The following is a 17669-nucleotide window of genomic DNA, read 5'->3' as shown; positions in this document are numbered from 1 at the left end:
GAGGTCCTTTGCAGTCTGTCATTTTTGTATGTTTGTATGTTCAATGTCAATATTGATTTTCATTTGCTACTATAATTCAACTCACTTTGTAGGTCCTTGGCTGCCTCTTCAGATTTGTCTGCTGCTCCTAACTTTCTTCTTCCCACCCCCTATTCCTGCTTGATATTGTCTGAATTTGACCAAATGGAATTAAGCTTCTGAATCAGGGAATTAATGTAAATTAATAAATTTGCCAATTTGTGACATCTAAAAGATCACCCAAACCAACATTTAACTGCATTATTCATTAACCCTACCTTGTTGCTTTGGCCAGTTTGCACGCTTCCAGGGAAGTAGGTTTGACTTCCAGCATAATACGAAGGCACCACCTGCACAGCCATACTGTAGTTCACATTGGTATTTGCAGATGTGTGCTGGAAGGAAAAATAAAACTTACATTTCAACTTTGAGTTTTTAGGAATAAGAAAAGGCTATTTGGCCCAATGGGGCTGTCCCTTTTTTAGATATCTCAACCCGATCCACCTTCTCGCCATATCTCTCAAACATTTTTCTCTCCCAGAAACACATCCATTTTCACCTTAAACCAATTATATTGTGTTTCAATGCCCTTTACTGGTAACTTAATCTAGAAATCTATTATCTTTCTTGTACAAAAAAAAAGTTCCATCTAACATCCCTTATTTCCTAGTTTTTAAATCTGTATCCCCGACACTGGAGTCCTCTACCATAACAAATTGGCCTGAATTAAGTTTAAAGTCTATAGCAAAGACAGTTGCATTTATATGGCCTCTATGCATTTCACACCAATTTTATCCCAGTTAATATTAGGGAAGTTGAAATCCTCTACTATTACTGTCCTATTTTTGCACGTCTCAGACATTTGCTTACATATTTGCTCGTCTATCTCCCTCTGACTGTTCTGAAGTCTATAGTACACTCAGCAGTGTGATTGCCCCTTTTTTGATTTTCAGTTCAACCCATATGGCCTCATTTGATGATCTTTCCAAGATATCCTCCCTCCTCACAGCTGTAATTGATTATTTAATATTGCAACCCCCCTCCTAGTCTGTTTTGGTTTTCAATGACTCATCAATCCCTGTATCTTCAGCACTGTGAATGTTCAATATATTAAAAAATGTTGCTGTTTTTAAATGTAAAAAATCTGGCTGCCATAGCTTCAATAGGAAAGAGGGCCTTCCTCATTCTGGACTTTTATTCTTAAATGTCAAAAAAAGTCACAACCTAAAATGTTCAAAGGCCATTTTTCCTCAGGTACGAACAGTGTGAATTTTTAGACATCACAATGTAGGAGGGCAAAGTGCAGCCTTAAACTCAACACAACTGCATCATGAGCTTGGTCAGGAACCCATTAATATTAAATTTGTGGACTCGCACTGAACTCCTTTATTACCAGTTCCCTGAACACCAAGCCAAAAATGAACAGTACATACACAAGAAAATATTACTCAAACCAAACATTACTTGGCCCAGTAACAATTTCCTACACCATATTGCCCCAGCATCTCATTTTACAGCCAATTCCTGCAAAAGACCATAATAACTGATGGTAGAATCAAAAGGCCTTCAGAGTACAAGGAACAAAAGAAATAGGAGCAGGAGTAGGCCATTCGGCCCCTCGAGCCTGCTCCGCCATTCAATAAGATCATGGCTGATCTTCTAACTCAACTCTACTTTCCTGCACTATCCCCTTATCCCTTGATTTCCTTAACATCCAAAAATCTATCAATCTCGGTTCTGAATATACTCAATGACTGAGCCTCCACAGCCCTCTGGGGTAGAGAATTCCAAAGATTCATCACCCTCGGAGTGAAGAAATTTCTCATCCCAGTCTCAGAATAAGGGGTCGGCCATTTAAGACTGTGACCCCTGGTTCTAGACTCCCCAGCCAGGGGAAACATCCTCCCTGTATCTACCCTGTCAAGCCTTGTAAGAATTTTGATTGTTTCAATGAGATCACCTCCCATTCTTCTAAACTCTAGCAAATATAGGCCTAGTCTACTCAATCTCTCTCATAGGACAATACCCCCATCCCAGGAATCAGTCTGGTGAACCTTCATTGCACTCCCTCTATGGCAAGTATATCCTTCCTTAGGTAAGGAGACCAAAACTGCACACAATACTCCAGGTGTGGTCTCACCAGGCCCTATATATTTGCAGCAAGACATCTTTACTCTTATACTCAAATCCTCTTGTAATAAAGGCCAACATACCATTTGCTTTCCGAATTGCTTGCTGTACCTAAGTGTTAACTTTCAGTGATTTGTGTACAAGGACATCCAGGTCCCTCTGAACACCAACATTTCCCAATCTCTCACCATTAAAAAAAACTCTGCTTTTCTATTTTTCCTACCAAAGTGGATAACTTCACATTTCTCCACATTATATTCCATTTGCCATGTTCTTGCCCACTCACTTATCTTGTCTATATCCCCTTAAAGTCTCTTTGTATCCTTCTCACAACTTACATTCCCACCCAGCTTTGTATCATCAGCAAACTTGGATATATTACATTTGGTCCCCTCATGCAAATCATTGATACAGATTGTGAATAGCTGAGGCCAAAACACTGATTGTGGTACCCCACTAGTTACAGCCTGCCAACCCGAAAATGACCCGTTGATTCCTACTCTGTCAGTTAACCAATCCTTAATCCATGCTAGTCTATTAACCCCAATCCCTTGAGCCCTAATTGTTTAATAACCTCTTGTGTGGCACCTTATCGAATGCCTTCTGAAAATCCAAATACACATCCATTGGTCCCCCCTTATCTATTCTGCTAGTTGCAACCTCAAAAAATTATTTGTCAAATACGATTTCCCTTTCATAAATCCGTGTCGACTCTGCCCAATCCTATTATTTTGTAAGTGTCCTGTTACCACGCCCTTAATAGATTCTAGCATTTTCCCTACTACTGATGTGAGGCTAACTGGCCTGTAGTTCCCCGTTTTCTCTCTCCCTCCTTTCTTAAATAGTGGGGTTATATTTGCTACCTTCCAATCCAAGTAATCTTTGATTTAATGATTTAGGTGGATATGCACTGTTGGTGATTTGATATTTAGAAGTACTCAAAAGCACAGTCTAAAAGCTGCCAGAAATCACCTCCTCGTTCCCCCACAAAGTTTGAATCAGGAGCAGGAACATATATACAATGAGACAAATGTGGTGGGCTGCAGACTTATTTTCAGAATGAATGCGTGAGATCTATAGCTGTAATGTCCACTGAGCCCCCTAGGAATGAGTTTAATCTTCCAAGTGTGGTCTTCCTGCCACACTGTCACCTCCAGAGTTCCCCAAAGATCAATTATTGGCCTCCTCATTGTGCCAGAGCGACATAATCCATAGACACGGAGTCAACTGCCACATATATGCTGATGACATCCAGCTCTATCTCACCACCACTTCCCTCAGCTTCACAATCACAACCATACACTAAGACACCAAGTTTGGATAAAGCAGAATTTCCTACAATTGAACACTAGGAAGACCAAAGCTATCATTTTCAATCTTATCAAAAACTCTTCGCCATCGACTCCAGGTTCATCCCTAGCTGCTCATCAATGTTGAACCAGGCTACAAGGAACCTCGCTGTTCTGTTTGGCAGAAGTTGGTCTTGATAGTTGTTTGTCAGAGATTCAAAGCTCACTTACTTCCACAGCTACAAAATTGCTCAATCCAGCTTTACTTAACCTCCAGTGCCACCTAAACCTTTATCCACTTCTTAGTCACCTCAGAACTGAACTTCTCCAACACGCTCCTTACTAGCCACACGGGCCCCACATACTCAATTGCCCAAATTCCATCGCACACAACCTCTTCTGCATTAGGCCCCATCCATCAATCAACCCCAAACTCGATGACCTATGTTGGATGGAGAACCGGTAATCAAATTTAATCCTGATCATAGTCTAAAATCCCTCTACAGCATTACCCCCATCATGCCTCCATAACATTTCCCAGCTTTACATGCAGTCCTTAGACTATGGGTCCCCTATAAAACACTTTTCAAAATGGACAGTGGGACCCAAAAGTTTAACAAATATTTTTTAAATGAATTTTAAAGTTGCTTTGTTTTTAATAAATATATATGTTTACAAAGAACACCTCCCCAGAACACAAAAACTGAAAATTCAAACCCCCAATTACAGACATACAAAAACAACTTTGAAAATGCAGTGCAAACATAGCTTTGCAATACTAATTTTACATATACTCAACATTCCTTTATACATATTGGAGACAAGTTATAAAATCATGAAAGCCTGAAGGAGGATTTAAGTGTTTAAGACAATATTTATGTTAATTCATGTTCTTTTAACAAATTAAAAACCAAATCAGTAATATCAGAAATGATGCAATTGGGAGCCGTTATTACAAAAACACCAAGGGAAACATGCTTTGGAAAAGCAGGCTTAAGAGGGAAAGTGGAAAAAATTCAAATCTCCTGTACTTAAAACTATACATCTCTGGAGCATATGTACAAGATGGCTAAACTCACTTTAAAACAAAACTGAAGTCTAGCTGAAGGACCAACATCCAGAATGTAAAATACCCAAGATGAAAAGAGGAAAGAAAAAAATAAGTCTGGAAGTGGCTGGGGGGTACCAAGTTTGGCTTTATAAACCTGAAAAGCAGGGTTGGTGGTGATTTTTTTTGTTTAGAATTTGTTCACTGCTGAACGGTTTGAATATCAGGAGACACTAGTTAAACATCAGGAAGTTAAGAGTAAGAAGGGAAGTCTGGAAAAAAATCTTTTCCACCCCAAAAAGTAATAAGAATCATACAATAAGTTACCAAGAAAGGTTGCTGAAAATGTAAATGCAGGCAATTGGCAATTTTCTGGAGAGAAGAGAAACTGATGGATATGATACTGTTAGGGTTTTAGATACTGCAGCACTTACGGGTGCATTTTCAGTTTCTTACCTGATTATAGAACATTTCAACAGGAGCTGTAGATGTCTGAACAAAAGCTGGTGCTGGTACCTGAAGAGCAACAAAAATACAACACCTAAAATAGATTAATGGGCAACTTAATGCAGAGAAGTGCAAGGCCATGAATTTTGGGAGGAAAAATAAAAGGAATAGGAGCATACACTCAATGGAAAGACCTTGAAGGGCATCAGAGACCTCAGATTTCAAATTAATTATTCCCTGAAAGTACAACAGACAGGGTGTGTATTTCAGGATGCAATTCAATGGGTGAATGCGGTCCATGGACTGACTGGTTTACGATCACAGAGAAGTTTCAAAGTTGAATCTCTGGTCTGTGCTGAATTAACTGATCTCAGGTTAGAAAGAGGTAGGAAAAAGCCACAAAGTTTGCCTAAACTGGAAAGTGCCGATGTGTGGACATCAGGTAACAGAATTGGGCTCTGCCACAATGTACCCCATCCACCCCAGACAAATACACTGCTGACAGTCACTGCTTTCGCTCATGCATGAAGAATGGCTACTTCATGCTACTAGACAATGGAGGGTCAATATTGCCTGTGTAAACATACCCCAACGTGAGAGACTACCCCTTGCAAATACAATAGCCTTAATTGCCTTGTTGCGTTCCTCTTGAGAGGAAATGAATAGATGACGTACTGGTAGGTACAAATATCCGTCCGTCCATATATAAATAAATGGATACTTCTGTCTATCTGTCCTTCTGTCCTCGGGTGTGCGTCTGTCCGGCTATGCGCTCGAAAGTTATAGAGCGTACCTACGCGCGCGTTACCTCCAAAGAAAGCTTACGGTACCGGGACGGTCGTAAGCGTATTTACTTTTTGGTCGGACGAAAATTGTTCGCGCCTTCAAAATTAAACTCATTATCTGCTTAGCATTGATTGACTGACGTCAAGGTTCAGCCAATCCAGTGCCGTCGCGATTGACCAATCCTACAGTACAGTCCCCTGATGGTTGGCCAATCGGTGTGTGTGTGTGGGCGGGACTAATCGTTTTCATCTCAGGGATGTGGCAGCCATTGTTTCACTGCTTCCAGCTCAAACTACTTTGATCATCCAGCTTTGAAAAAGTTAGTATCTCTTAAAAATAACATAACATTTACCAAAAACGTTTTATAAGTACTTTCACTTTCATCTTTCAAGGTATTAAAAGGTAGAAATGTTGCCCGGCAGCAGATTGAGAGAGGGACACAGACAGGGCCCAAAAGCCTGGGACTCGATTTAAAATGTTGCCCGGCAGCAGATTCACAGAGAGGCCCCAAAGCCTGGCACTCGATTTAAACCGCCCGGCCCAGAACAGCCCTGGCAAAGCCGGGCTCCCCCAGCTAGTTTTTTATATATAGTGCAATTTGCTTCATAGAAGAGATCACACTGGAGATGCAGAAGTATTTATCATCTTTCCTCATGAGCAATTCCAAAAGATGACCCCTTCCAAATTGCCAGTTTTTTTTTGGTACATCACATATTCCCTTAGCCCATTTACTTCTTTAGGGCATGAGAGGTCAAGGCAGTAATTCAGTCCCCAACGTAGATCATGGCCTTTGGAAGTGATGCAGTGTTCACTTTATGCCAAAACTATAACTGATGCTGTAAACCTCTCGAATACAAATACATTCTCAAATTTATTATTTCCACACTCCCTTCTAGACTTGATGCACGTAAAAATCATGACAGAATTTAACACTACAGTAAAGACAACAAAGCACATTGGAGCACCAACTTGTGCAGTACTATGGAGCAGTAGCTACAGGTTTGATTCTGCACTGAGTTTCTGACTTGAACCAAGACACCGAAGCAGATTTGCTGATTGGAACAGACAGCTCCCCACAAGGGCAGAGCAAACAAAAAATTAAAAAAAATAAAAAAAAAATCTAGTTTATTCTTATTTAGGGATGTACTTAAAAATTATAGGTTATATAAATTGCAATGCCCCAATGTTTTGCACAACCTACAAGTCCCATTTATGCTGCTAATTAATGGCAATCATTGAAACTTCACTTACCTCACATTGTTCTTTTCCACACCCTACTACAAATGCCTCAGAGGAGTTGTGTGATGGAACATAGTTCTGGTACCACTGTTGCATGGTATCCTACCAATACAGAAACAATTTCACAGGCCATTTTCAGTGCTTGGTCTATCATGTAATATGGGGTTGAAAAAAACTGGGTTCCAAGTCACCTTTAATAATGTAACACATCAAAAGTAACTATTCACAGATGATACCAAAATAGAAGATATAGTTAATTCTTTTTAAAGACAAAAGGAAGCTGTAAAAGGATATTGATAAGATGGTAAAAAAAAAAATTATACTCTGAATGGAAGTAGGCTCAGTGTTGTGGAAGAGCAGAGCGATCTGGGAGGTACAGGTTCACAGGACTTTTTTAAAATTCATTCATGGGAATTGGGCGTCACTAGCATGGCCAGCACTTATTGCCCATCCCTAATTGCCCTCGAGAAAGTGGTGGTGAACCGCCTTCTTGAACCGCTGCAGTCAGTGCGGTGAAGGTACTCTCAGTGCTGTTAGGTCAGGAGTTCCAGGATTTTAACCCATCGACAACGAAGGAATGGCGATATATTTCCAAGTCAAGATGGTGGTGTTCCCATGCGCCTGCTGCCCTTGTCCTTCTAGGTGGTAGAGGTCATGGGTTTGGGAGGTGCTGTCGAAGAAAAAGCATGAAAAGCAGCACCCGAGGTCAATTAGGCTGTATAAAAAGCTAATTGAATCCTAGGTTATCAAAAGAGGCATAGAACATAAAAGCTCATTTGTAAGGATGAGTCTATATAACACCTTAAGATGACTTCAGTTAAGTGTACTGTATGCAGTATTGGGCTCAGTACTGAACAAAGGATATTGAGGCTTTAGAGGATACAATGCAGATTGACTAGGATGCTGCCTTTTATGAAGAAATACAAATACAAAGACTTCAAAAATTTGATTTTTTGTGTTAGATTACAAGACGATATGATAGAAGTACTTAAAATTATGAAAGAATGGGATGGGGGAGATAGCAGACTGTTTCAGTAGTTGAGGGGGTCTAGAACAAGAGGCCATAGATACACCATTAAATGTATGAGATTTAAAACAGAGCAATAGAATAGAGGTGGATGAAGGGATATGGGAACAGGGTGGTAAATGCAATTAGAACTATTTGCAAACATGGAGAGCAAACACTGACTTGCACTGTGTTGGACATCTTGGGGAGTTAAGCGTTAATAATCAAACTTCCTTGTATCTTAGAACAACTGGCTTTCCAAGTGTCATTAAAAAAAAGCATAGCTTTTCTTCTGCTTTTAGTGTCTGAATGTTATATACAAGAAATGCTTGTGCAAGGAAATAAGAGACAGTAACGACGTCTGTCATGAGTAACTTTAGTGGCTAGGGTAATAAACATAGGTAGAGGGATCCATTAACTAGTACAGAAAGGTAAAGAATAAAGCCTATTCTTCAAAGGGCTTGAGAACAGTTAAGTCAGGAAGTCTTGTTGGAGGGAAGTAGCTTTGGAGTAAACTACAACTATTTACATAAATAGACTGTTTTCAAGGGATTCAGAAACAGATAACCAGCAGATCACCATTGGAACAAAATGAAGTGTTTCTTGCAAGATAGAGAATCTTTACTTGTTTATGCTGATCGGAAATAAAATATTGCTGTTTTCAACTTAATCTGTGTAAAGATCCCTTTTGGATTCCTGATTTCCAGAGTGAATAACTGCTCTAAACACAGTTCTGCTATATAGTGTGACTTTACCTATAAAATTGTGTATACATTAACCTTGACTTATTGCATTATTTAATTATGCAATGGTTGTACTGATTGCTAAACTGAATAGGTCTCATCTGTGACATGGGCAAAATATGGTGCAAAAAGGAGCATGGTTTCAACAGTTCTTCAGAGGGCTTGAAAGATAGAACTAGAAACAGAAAGCCACTCTCTGTATCTAGTTGTGCCAATCACTTATACTAGATATCAAGGAAGTCTGTTTTATATAGTCCACTATCCAAGTGTCTCGTTGTGAACCATAGAGAGAGGTTGACCAACAGTTGAATGTTAGTAGACTGGTCGGGCTGAATGGCCTCTCATGCTGTAACTTCTATTTATTACTATGTCCAATGTCTGTCTCATTCAGTACTGCATTTAGTAAATCAACAAGTGGAAAATGAAACATTTCAGTTTATTTGGAAAAGTCTTTTAATCTTTATGATACTTTTCCTTCTGACAACTTCAGCCAATTTCTCTGTGGCACAGATAGCAGGCTATTTAAGCTACTCAGTGATTTTTAAATAATCAAAGTCATGAATATTTGTTACACCACAAGCTCACCCAACAATTGTTTCAAAAATGAACAATGATGTTATTTTCCAGAATTCATCCACATGGCTCATTGGGAAAATTACCATACAGACCAGGAAAGTCCTAGCTTTGACCCCTGGTTTGTCTGGTCGCCTCCTCTGAACTTCCTCCCTGCCTGCCCCACCGCCCCCCACCTGACACCCAATGCAAGGAACTTATGGACTTTTCATCTTCGAAACTCAAGGTGCCTGCTTAGCTACCCCTTGCCTGCCCTCTCCTCAGCGGTCTTCAATTCCCATATAAAGTGCCTAGAAACACAAGATTACAAGAAAGCCACTATATGTGCAAGCTATTGTATTATATCTACTATATAGAAGAAAAATTAGATATAAAAAAGTTACATTACATTTTAGTTGTATTCCGTTGAACACATTTCATATTTTAAAATAAAGTACATCCAAGTCTCCCTTGTTCTACATATTTTAAAATGCAGTTTCCATTTTTCATTGGTCTTAATACTAAAGGAAATAAATAAATTTTAAATCAAAACCAAACCATTTTGACAAGCAGCCATTACAAATTGCTATTTGTAGCTCTACCTGTGAATATTCCCCATAGCTGGATGTGTACTCAGGATAGCAGTCAAATGTGTACTGCGAGGCCGATGTCTGCAGCAATTCAGGTGCTGTGGCTGCCCTGGAGATTGCTGGATTCAACATGGATTCCAGGGCTCCAGCGTGCTGTTGCACAGGAGTGTGCTTACTGGCATTTCCAACTGAAGGGAACATAAGAAAATGGGTTTAAAATGTATACAAAAAGGTTAAAACTAGCTGGCTGTATTGGGAAGAGGAGGGAGCAAAAGCAAATGAAAGTTAAGAAAAATGTCTCCCTATCCTTCTTGAAAGTTGCAACTTCACAGGCACTGGCAACTTTCCAGTACCTTCATCATTCTTTATGAGATAGTTACTTGAATGTGGAAAATATCACATCTGAGCTTGGTCCTGTACACACCCAAAGTCCACAGATGCACACTTTCAGCCAACAGCTTCACCAGATATTAAGATTGAAAGTGATAGTTCCAAAATAGGTAACAGATCCAAGTGGAAAAAGATCACTTTAAAACAAAAAAAAGATTGATTTTTCTGTGCAGGTCAATTTCAAATTGGCATAGACCAATCGCAGAATGCGATCAGAGACCTCAACCAACCTGAATATTGATCTGGAATGTGTGTTGCACACCTGAATTCTGGACATCTATCAAGGAACAAATTTGCCAATATTTTAATTCAGATACGAATATTTTCAAAGGAGCAAGAGGGTACTTTGAGTAGAAAATAGTCCCCTAGACTTTCCATCCTTTGAGGCAGCATTTTGCTTTGGAACAAATGCAGAATATTTGTAATGTCCCCTCATTGTCTTTCCACAAATTCTAACCAGTTCTCTTCTCTATTTTGAAACATCACATAACACTAACCCCTAATAATATCCTATTAAAAAGGGACAAACTCCTCCAATTACTCACCTTGCAAATTCAGACTTGGCAGTACATTGCAAAAGTTGAGATAAGGATTGTTCGGCATCTTTAGATCATTTGGTGGGATTCCCAGCAACGATGATTGGTTGCTCATTGTAGTGTTCTGTGGAGAAAGGAGACTTTAAAAAACAGGATTTTTATTTTCCTCTGCTAATCATCTATTTGAGAATACAGAATACACTAGTTTAATACATTCCTAGCTACTTCATTGACTATTTTCTAGTTTTTCTTACAGAATAATAAATTGATTTCTGGAACAAAATGATGTGATATTCTTTAAGAGTCAAATACATCAGGTTTCTACCATATTGTGATAAAACCTTTTTCCCCATCTCTCCTGAAGGTACCAACTCCTGTTAGAGATACAGTTTCACAAATGCCAGGTGTCCGCCAGTACCTTGTATCTTCATTTGTGAACTTAGGCATCGACATCAAGCAGGCTATTTTGCTGTTGCTGTGGTGGGAATTAAGTGTGTCACCACGGGCAGTCCAGCCTGTGCCGCTCAGATATCCTATGACTGTGGAATGTGCAGTGTCTCTCCAACCGTTGCATTTATTTGATCAGTGGTCATGATCATGTTTCATTAAATAAAGTAATGGCGAAGAGAATATCCAGGTTATTAAACAGAGATGCCCAGACTCGCCCATGTTTGCAACAATAATAGAATATAACTGCTAAGTTCTGCTGCTGATGGTTTTGCTTTGTGATGCCTTGACAAGGCATTTGCTCTGTGTACTTACATTATGAGGTTTTTAAAATCAATATATTAGAAGTGAAATGATTTCATGATGTTTTACTTTTACACATACCCATAACTTTTTTTCCCCTTTACTTGTGTAAATTATTGCTGTTAGTTTTAGAATTTCCTGCATTAGTAGGTTATGGTTTGAACAAATTCTCTCCAGAAGGCCAAGTCCAGGAGACTAGCAATGCTAGAGGCAATTAGGTTATATTCTTTCAAATAATCATTGCTGCATTTATTTAGGACATTCAATATAGGGATATTTTAGTGTAGCTCGTATGAGCGCACAAAATAATTAATTGTTTTGCAAATGAAAATTGAGAATTTCCAACTGTTTTGTAAAGTGTTTTGAGTATTATTGGGCAGGATTTTGAGCAGATATCCCTTTTCCATTCAGCATGCTTCTATTGCATTTATTAGGATATCTTTGCAATTTTATAACTGAACAAAACTGCTATAAACCATTAATTTAAGGTCCTGCCTGTGAACACCACTACAGGAGATCCACCATACTGCACCATATAAGTGTTCCATTATAAAACACCATTATCTTCAAGAAATACACCCTTAAATAACTACTTCCACACGGTTTCAAGGCATACCATATACCACAGTAAGTACCGGGGGGGGGGAAATAGTAAAGGGAGAGGGATGGGAAGAAGGAAAGAAATGAGGGAAGGAAAGTGCATCAACATTGCTTACCCAAATAGCACCACTGATGGATGCTTTTGGCTGGCTTTGCTGCTTTTGGTGACTAACCATCAAGCTGCCCAGAACAGCATTAGGAATTCCTTGAAGATGTGCCTGCGTGATAGCAGAAACTGGAGGTGGCCCCATGACCACATTTGGCTTCTCCAACATGGCTTTCGGCTCAGTTACATCTTGCCCCAAGAGTTTCTGATTGGAGTGAAATGGCAAGGTCCCCACTGGCAGCTGAGCAGCTGCTTTAGCAAATTCAACAGTCAACGCAGGAACTGGAATACCTGCGTCAGGAAACAACAGGTACAAGTTGCTGATGGCAGAATAATTTAATTATTTTTAAAGTGCATTTTAAAGTAAATGTAGACCACGATCCTATATGCACTCTTAACTTTTTTGGTGTTCTTTCGGGGAAGGGATTTCTATTCAACAAGATGGAGGTATAAAATTGCTGGGGAACAGCTTCCCACGACAGGCACTTCCATGTGAGATATAGGATAGTTAAATGCAAAGGGAAGCCCCTTTTACCCGGTGCTTTAAGCCAACCTCAGAAGAACCCCCCTCCTGCACCAGCATGACATTTTCCACAGCAGCCATCATTATGGCCTCTGAAACTGTATGAATTAGCTTAAACTGGCAAACTTATTTTGTATTGGATTCTTAGTCAAAGATGGAACTTTCACCCCACCTGACTAATCACAGCACCATTTGTCATAATTGAGAAGATTTACCCCTCAAAGTTATTATTGGAATTAAAATCTATATTTAATTTGACTAGTCATGCATGCTGGTAATTTATGCTTCCAAAATAACTAAAATGGAGGGCAAACATAATTTTGTAATCCATCTTCTTCCACACATTAAAAAAAATCTTTTAAACAACTGTGCTGAATTCAGATGTTTCAAATAACATAACCAATCACTCTTGACATCTGGCCATCCTGTACCGAGCCAAGCCCTGACTAATGACAAAGGTCAGCATTTCATTCCACAACACGGACACTCAAGTTGAGAAGTACAAAACTAAATTTTACTTCTACACAGTACTTTGAAAATCCAACCCAAACAAGGCTAGCATATTTCGCCAGCAGGCAACATGCACCTTTTGGCTACCCCACTTTATTAAATGTGCAATCTTAGTCAGGAGCCAAGAGTGTGGTTAATGATGGAAATGTCATACTGGTGCAGGAAGGGTGCTCAGAGGTCGAGGTTACTTTAAAGCACATTCTTGTGCAGTCAATATCCATCCAATGGGCTGTTCTGTTAGCACATCTTTCTTTTGCTGGTACACAGATAGATCTCAGATACTGGCACAGTCGGTTGCCTGAACAGTCATGGCACTGCAGCTCAACAATGTTTTGTTGTATGTCTGCTCCGAGCCCTCATTACTCATTTTGCTCATCACCCAGACCGACGGAGTCATTGAATATGTTCAAGGTGGAGATAGACAGATATTTGAGCTACAGGGGAGTCAAGTGTTATGGGGAGTGGGCGGGAAAATGGATTTGAGGCCAAGATCAGATCAGTCATGATCTTATTGAATGGCAGAGCAGGCTCGAGGGGCCAATTGGCCTACTCCGCCTCCTATTTCTTGTTAGCTTTTTGTATGGTTCAAGGTAGTTTGCCAGCTGTTCCCCTCAGAAGTTTCTGAATTTACCCTTTGGTGATTCGGCCAAAATTCCTTTCCCAGGATTCATCATTGTAGTTGGTCCTAGGCCCAAAGCCGCCTGAAGTAACACAGATGGGTCTCCAAGTAAACTGGATTTCTGGAAATAAAATGTTAAAGAAATAAAACATTTTTTCCCTTTAATTAATTTCTCCTCTCCTCCTGAAGGAACCAACTTGTGTCCATGGATGCCAACTGCCTCCTATTATTTTGCTTAAGTGGCCATTTCTCATGCGTGAACCTATATAAAAATAGATTGTCAGGCTGTTCCACTGTACACCAACACATCCAAGCTAATCATTTCCTTACCTAACATCTGATTGGAATATGCTCCGGCTGAAAAGTAGAAGTGGGAACCCGGTTTACTTTTGCCCCTCCCTAGCACAAATCAATTACTCCATCACCCAAGCAGAGATCAACTAGGCGCAAACCCAAAATAGAACATGAGGCATACCTGGTTAATGTGGTTTAGCTGCACAGTAAGGAGTGATCTGACCAACTGAACCATCAAGCCAAAAACGAGGTAAATAAAATAAAACTATGATTTTCACCAATATTTTAAAAATAACCCTTACAATTAACAGCAGGGCACATTCTGTTCCAAGAGTGCAACAAACCAGACTCCAACAAACCAGGCTCCAAAATCCAATTGAGCCCTGAATTAAAAAGCTGTGTGTTGCAGCAAATGGCTTACAAGCAATGTTCCCTCTTAATTTTTTTTGTACTGAGCAGGCCATGAACTCCTTTGAGCGCGGCGTTTTTTTGTCAGTGGGCAACTTTTACTACTACAACACTACCAACTTTAAAGCATATATACAGTAATGCCATATTGCCACCCCACCGTTTCAAATCATGAGACACTCAGACAAGGTTCGATACAGGTTTAACATAACTTCCCTGCTTTTGAATTCTATTCCTCTAGAAATAAGCCCCAGTGCTTTATTTGCACTTATGGCTTTTTTAACCTGCGGTTTCGTTTAATGATTTGTGAAGCTATACGCCTCGATCCCTTTGCACCTCTACCCCATTTAGATTCTTATTTTCCAAGAAGTAGGTCACCTTATTCCTCCTATCAAAATGCACCACCTCACATTTATCTATATTGAAATTAATTTGCCATTTACATGCCCATTCTGCAAGTTTGTTTATGGTAGAATTAATTAGAACCTTTTAGCTTGTCATGTACAAACTCTTTTTAAAAAAAAAAAACCATCAGAAATGACTGGGATATAAAAGAACTGCATAATAATGCAGCAACACTTCAGAAACATCACTCAGTTACACGGCTATGCATCGACAAAGAATCCAAAAACCCAAGGTGGGCTGAAAGAGACATATCTATTCATACAGTTAGTATTAATTTTAAAGTTTTCAACGTATTAGCCCATTCCTCATGTCACTATAGCAGTGGCTGCACAAGTAGCAGGAGCAACAGCTTTCCTATGGTGCTGAACGTCCACGTAAGTGATTAGAATACTAATCACAATGCAATCAGACAAGCAACAAATAAAGTGCAGTAGTTCTTTAGTTCAGTGTTAAACAGTCAGAGTCATAACGGCACAGGAGGCCGCCATTCGGTCCATCGAGTCAGTGCCAGCTCTTCGCAGAGTAATCCAGTCAGCCCCATTCCCACGCTCTATCCCCATTGCCCTACAAGTTTATTTCCCTCAAGTGCCTATCCAGTCTCCCCTTGAAAACATCGAGTCTCTCCGCTTCCACCACTTCCATCAGCAGCGAGTTCCAGGTCATCACCATTCGCTGCGTAAAAGTTTTTCCTCGCATTCCCCCGTATCTCTTGCCCAAAACCTTAAATCTGTGTCCCCTAGTCCTTGTACCATCAACTAGTGGGAACAGCCTTTCCCTGTCCAGCCTATCCAAACCCACCATAATCTTGTATACTGTCAAATCACCCCTCAACCACCTTTGCTCCAATGAAAACAAATCCACCTTCTCCAACCTGTCCTTGGAGCCAAGATCCCCCATCCCCAGAACCATTCTGGCAAATCTCCTCTGCACCCTCTCAAGGGCCTTCACATCCTTCCTAAAAAGTGTGGTGACCAGAATTGGACGCAATACTCCAGTTGTGGGCCAACCAGCACTTTATAAAGGTTCAGCACAAGTTCTCTACTTTTGTACTCAATACCTCTATTTATGAAGCCCAAGATCCCATATGCTTTGCTAACCACTTTCTCTGTCCCACCACCTGCAGGGTCCTATGCACATTAACTCCCAGGTCCCGCTGTCCCTGCACGCTCTTTAAAACTGTGCCATTAAGTGTATATTGCCTCTCCCTATTCCTTCTGCCAAAATGCATCACCTCACACTTCTCTATTAAATTCCATCTGCCACTTGTCTGCCCGCCTTTCTATGTCCTGTTGCAGTTGATTGGTGGGATCCTCACTGTTTGCCATGCCCCAAAGTTTGCTGTCATCAGCAAAATTAGAAATTCTACTCTGTATTCCAACATCCAGGTCATTCATATAAATCAAAAAAAGCAGTGGCCCCAACACGAACCCTTGGGGAACGCCGCTGTCTACCATCCTCCAGTCTGAAAAACAGCCATTTACCACAACTCGCTGTTTTCTGCCCTTAAGCCAATTCCTTATCCAAGCTGCCACTGACCCACCTATTCCGTGAGCCTCAATTTTGTTAACCAGCTTTCTATGTGGTACTTTGTCAAACACCTTCCTAAAATCCATGTAGACAACATCCATTGCATTCCCTTCATCAATCCTCCCTGTTACTTCATCAAAAAATTCAATTAGACTAGTCAAACATGATCTGCCTTTTACAAATCCGTGTTGGCTCTCCTTAATTAGCTTAAACCTCGCCACGTGTCCGTTAATAATCAAGGAAAAAATTGTTTCTAAAACTTTACCCACCACTGATGTTAAACTGACCGGCCTGTAGTTACTAGGATTGGAAGCATAAACATTGAAGATAGGAGCAGGAGTAGGCCATTCAGCCCCTCGAGCCTGCTCCGCCATTTAATGAAATCATGGCTGATCATCCAAATTCAGTACCCTGTCCCTGCTTTCTCCCCATATCCCTTGATCCTTTTAGTCTTAAGAAATATATCTAACTCCTTCTTGAATATATTTAATGAATTGGCCTCAACTGCCTTTTGTGGTAGAGAATTCCACAGGTTCACCACTCTCTGGGTGAAGAAATTCCTCCTCATCTCTGTCCTAAATGGCTTACCCCTTATCCTTAGACCGCGACCCCTGGTTCTGGACTCCCCCGCCATCAGGAACATCCTTCCTGCATCTAGTCTGTCTAGTCCCGTTAGAATTTTTAAGTTTCAATGAGATCCCCTCTCATTCTTCTAAACTCCAGCAAATATAAGCCCAATCGACCCAATCTCTCCTCATATGTCGTTTCTACCATTCCAGGAATCAGTCTGGTGAATCTTCGCTGCACTCCTTCCATAGCAAGAACATCCTTCCTCAGATACGGCGACCAAAACTGCACACAATACAAGATGTGGTCTCACCAAGGCCCTGTACAACTGCAGCAAGACATCCTTGCTCCTGTACTCGAATCCTCTCACTATGAAAGCCAACATACCATTTACCTTCTTAACCGCCTGCTGCACCTGCATGCTTCCGTTCAGCGACTGGTGCACAAGGACACCCAGGTCTCGTTGCACTTCCCCTTCTCCCAATCTATTGCCACAGATAATAATCTGCCTTCCTGTTTTTGCCAACAAAGTGGATAACCTCACATTTATCCACATTATACTGCATCTGCCATATCACCCAACCTG

General features: G+C 40.4%; 1 protein-coding gene across 2 annotated transcripts in view; it reads right to left on the bottom strand.

The window, feature by feature from the left end:
* The window catches only part of raver2 (ribonucleoprotein, PTB-binding 2), a 126718-nt gene that overhangs the window by 40267 nt on the left and 68782 nt on the right, over positions 1 to 17669 (bottom strand). Inside the window, exons 8-14 of one of the 2 annotated variants that reach the window (XM_085982701.1) lie at positions 13895 to 14003; positions 12241 to 12521; positions 10784 to 10898; positions 9861 to 10036; positions 6970 to 7059; positions 4942 to 5001; positions 297 to 413 (exon numbers count right to left, since the gene is read on the bottom strand). In XM_085982701.1, the coding sequence (XP_085838827.1) occupies positions 297 to 413; positions 4942 to 5001; positions 6970 to 7059; positions 9861 to 10036; positions 10784 to 10898; positions 12241 to 12521; positions 13895 to 14003 (948 nt within the window). The remainder of the gene's footprint in view (positions 1 to 296; positions 414 to 4941; positions 5002 to 6969; positions 7060 to 9860; positions 10037 to 10783; positions 10899 to 12240; positions 12522 to 13894; positions 14004 to 17669) is intronic. The other variant, XM_085982702.1, reaches the window with a different exon arrangement.

This window comes from Somniosus microcephalus, chromosome 3 (assembly GCF_052327205.1).
Source record: "Somniosus microcephalus isolate GS21.2 chromosome 3, FLI_Smic_1.0, whole genome shotgun sequence".
Classification (NCBI taxonomy): domain Eukaryota; kingdom Metazoa; phylum Chordata; class Chondrichthyes; order Squaliformes; family Somniosidae; genus Somniosus; species Somniosus microcephalus.
The sequence above is the reverse complement of the archived record's forward strand: the minus strand, read 5'-3'. Positions and strand labels throughout refer to the sequence as shown.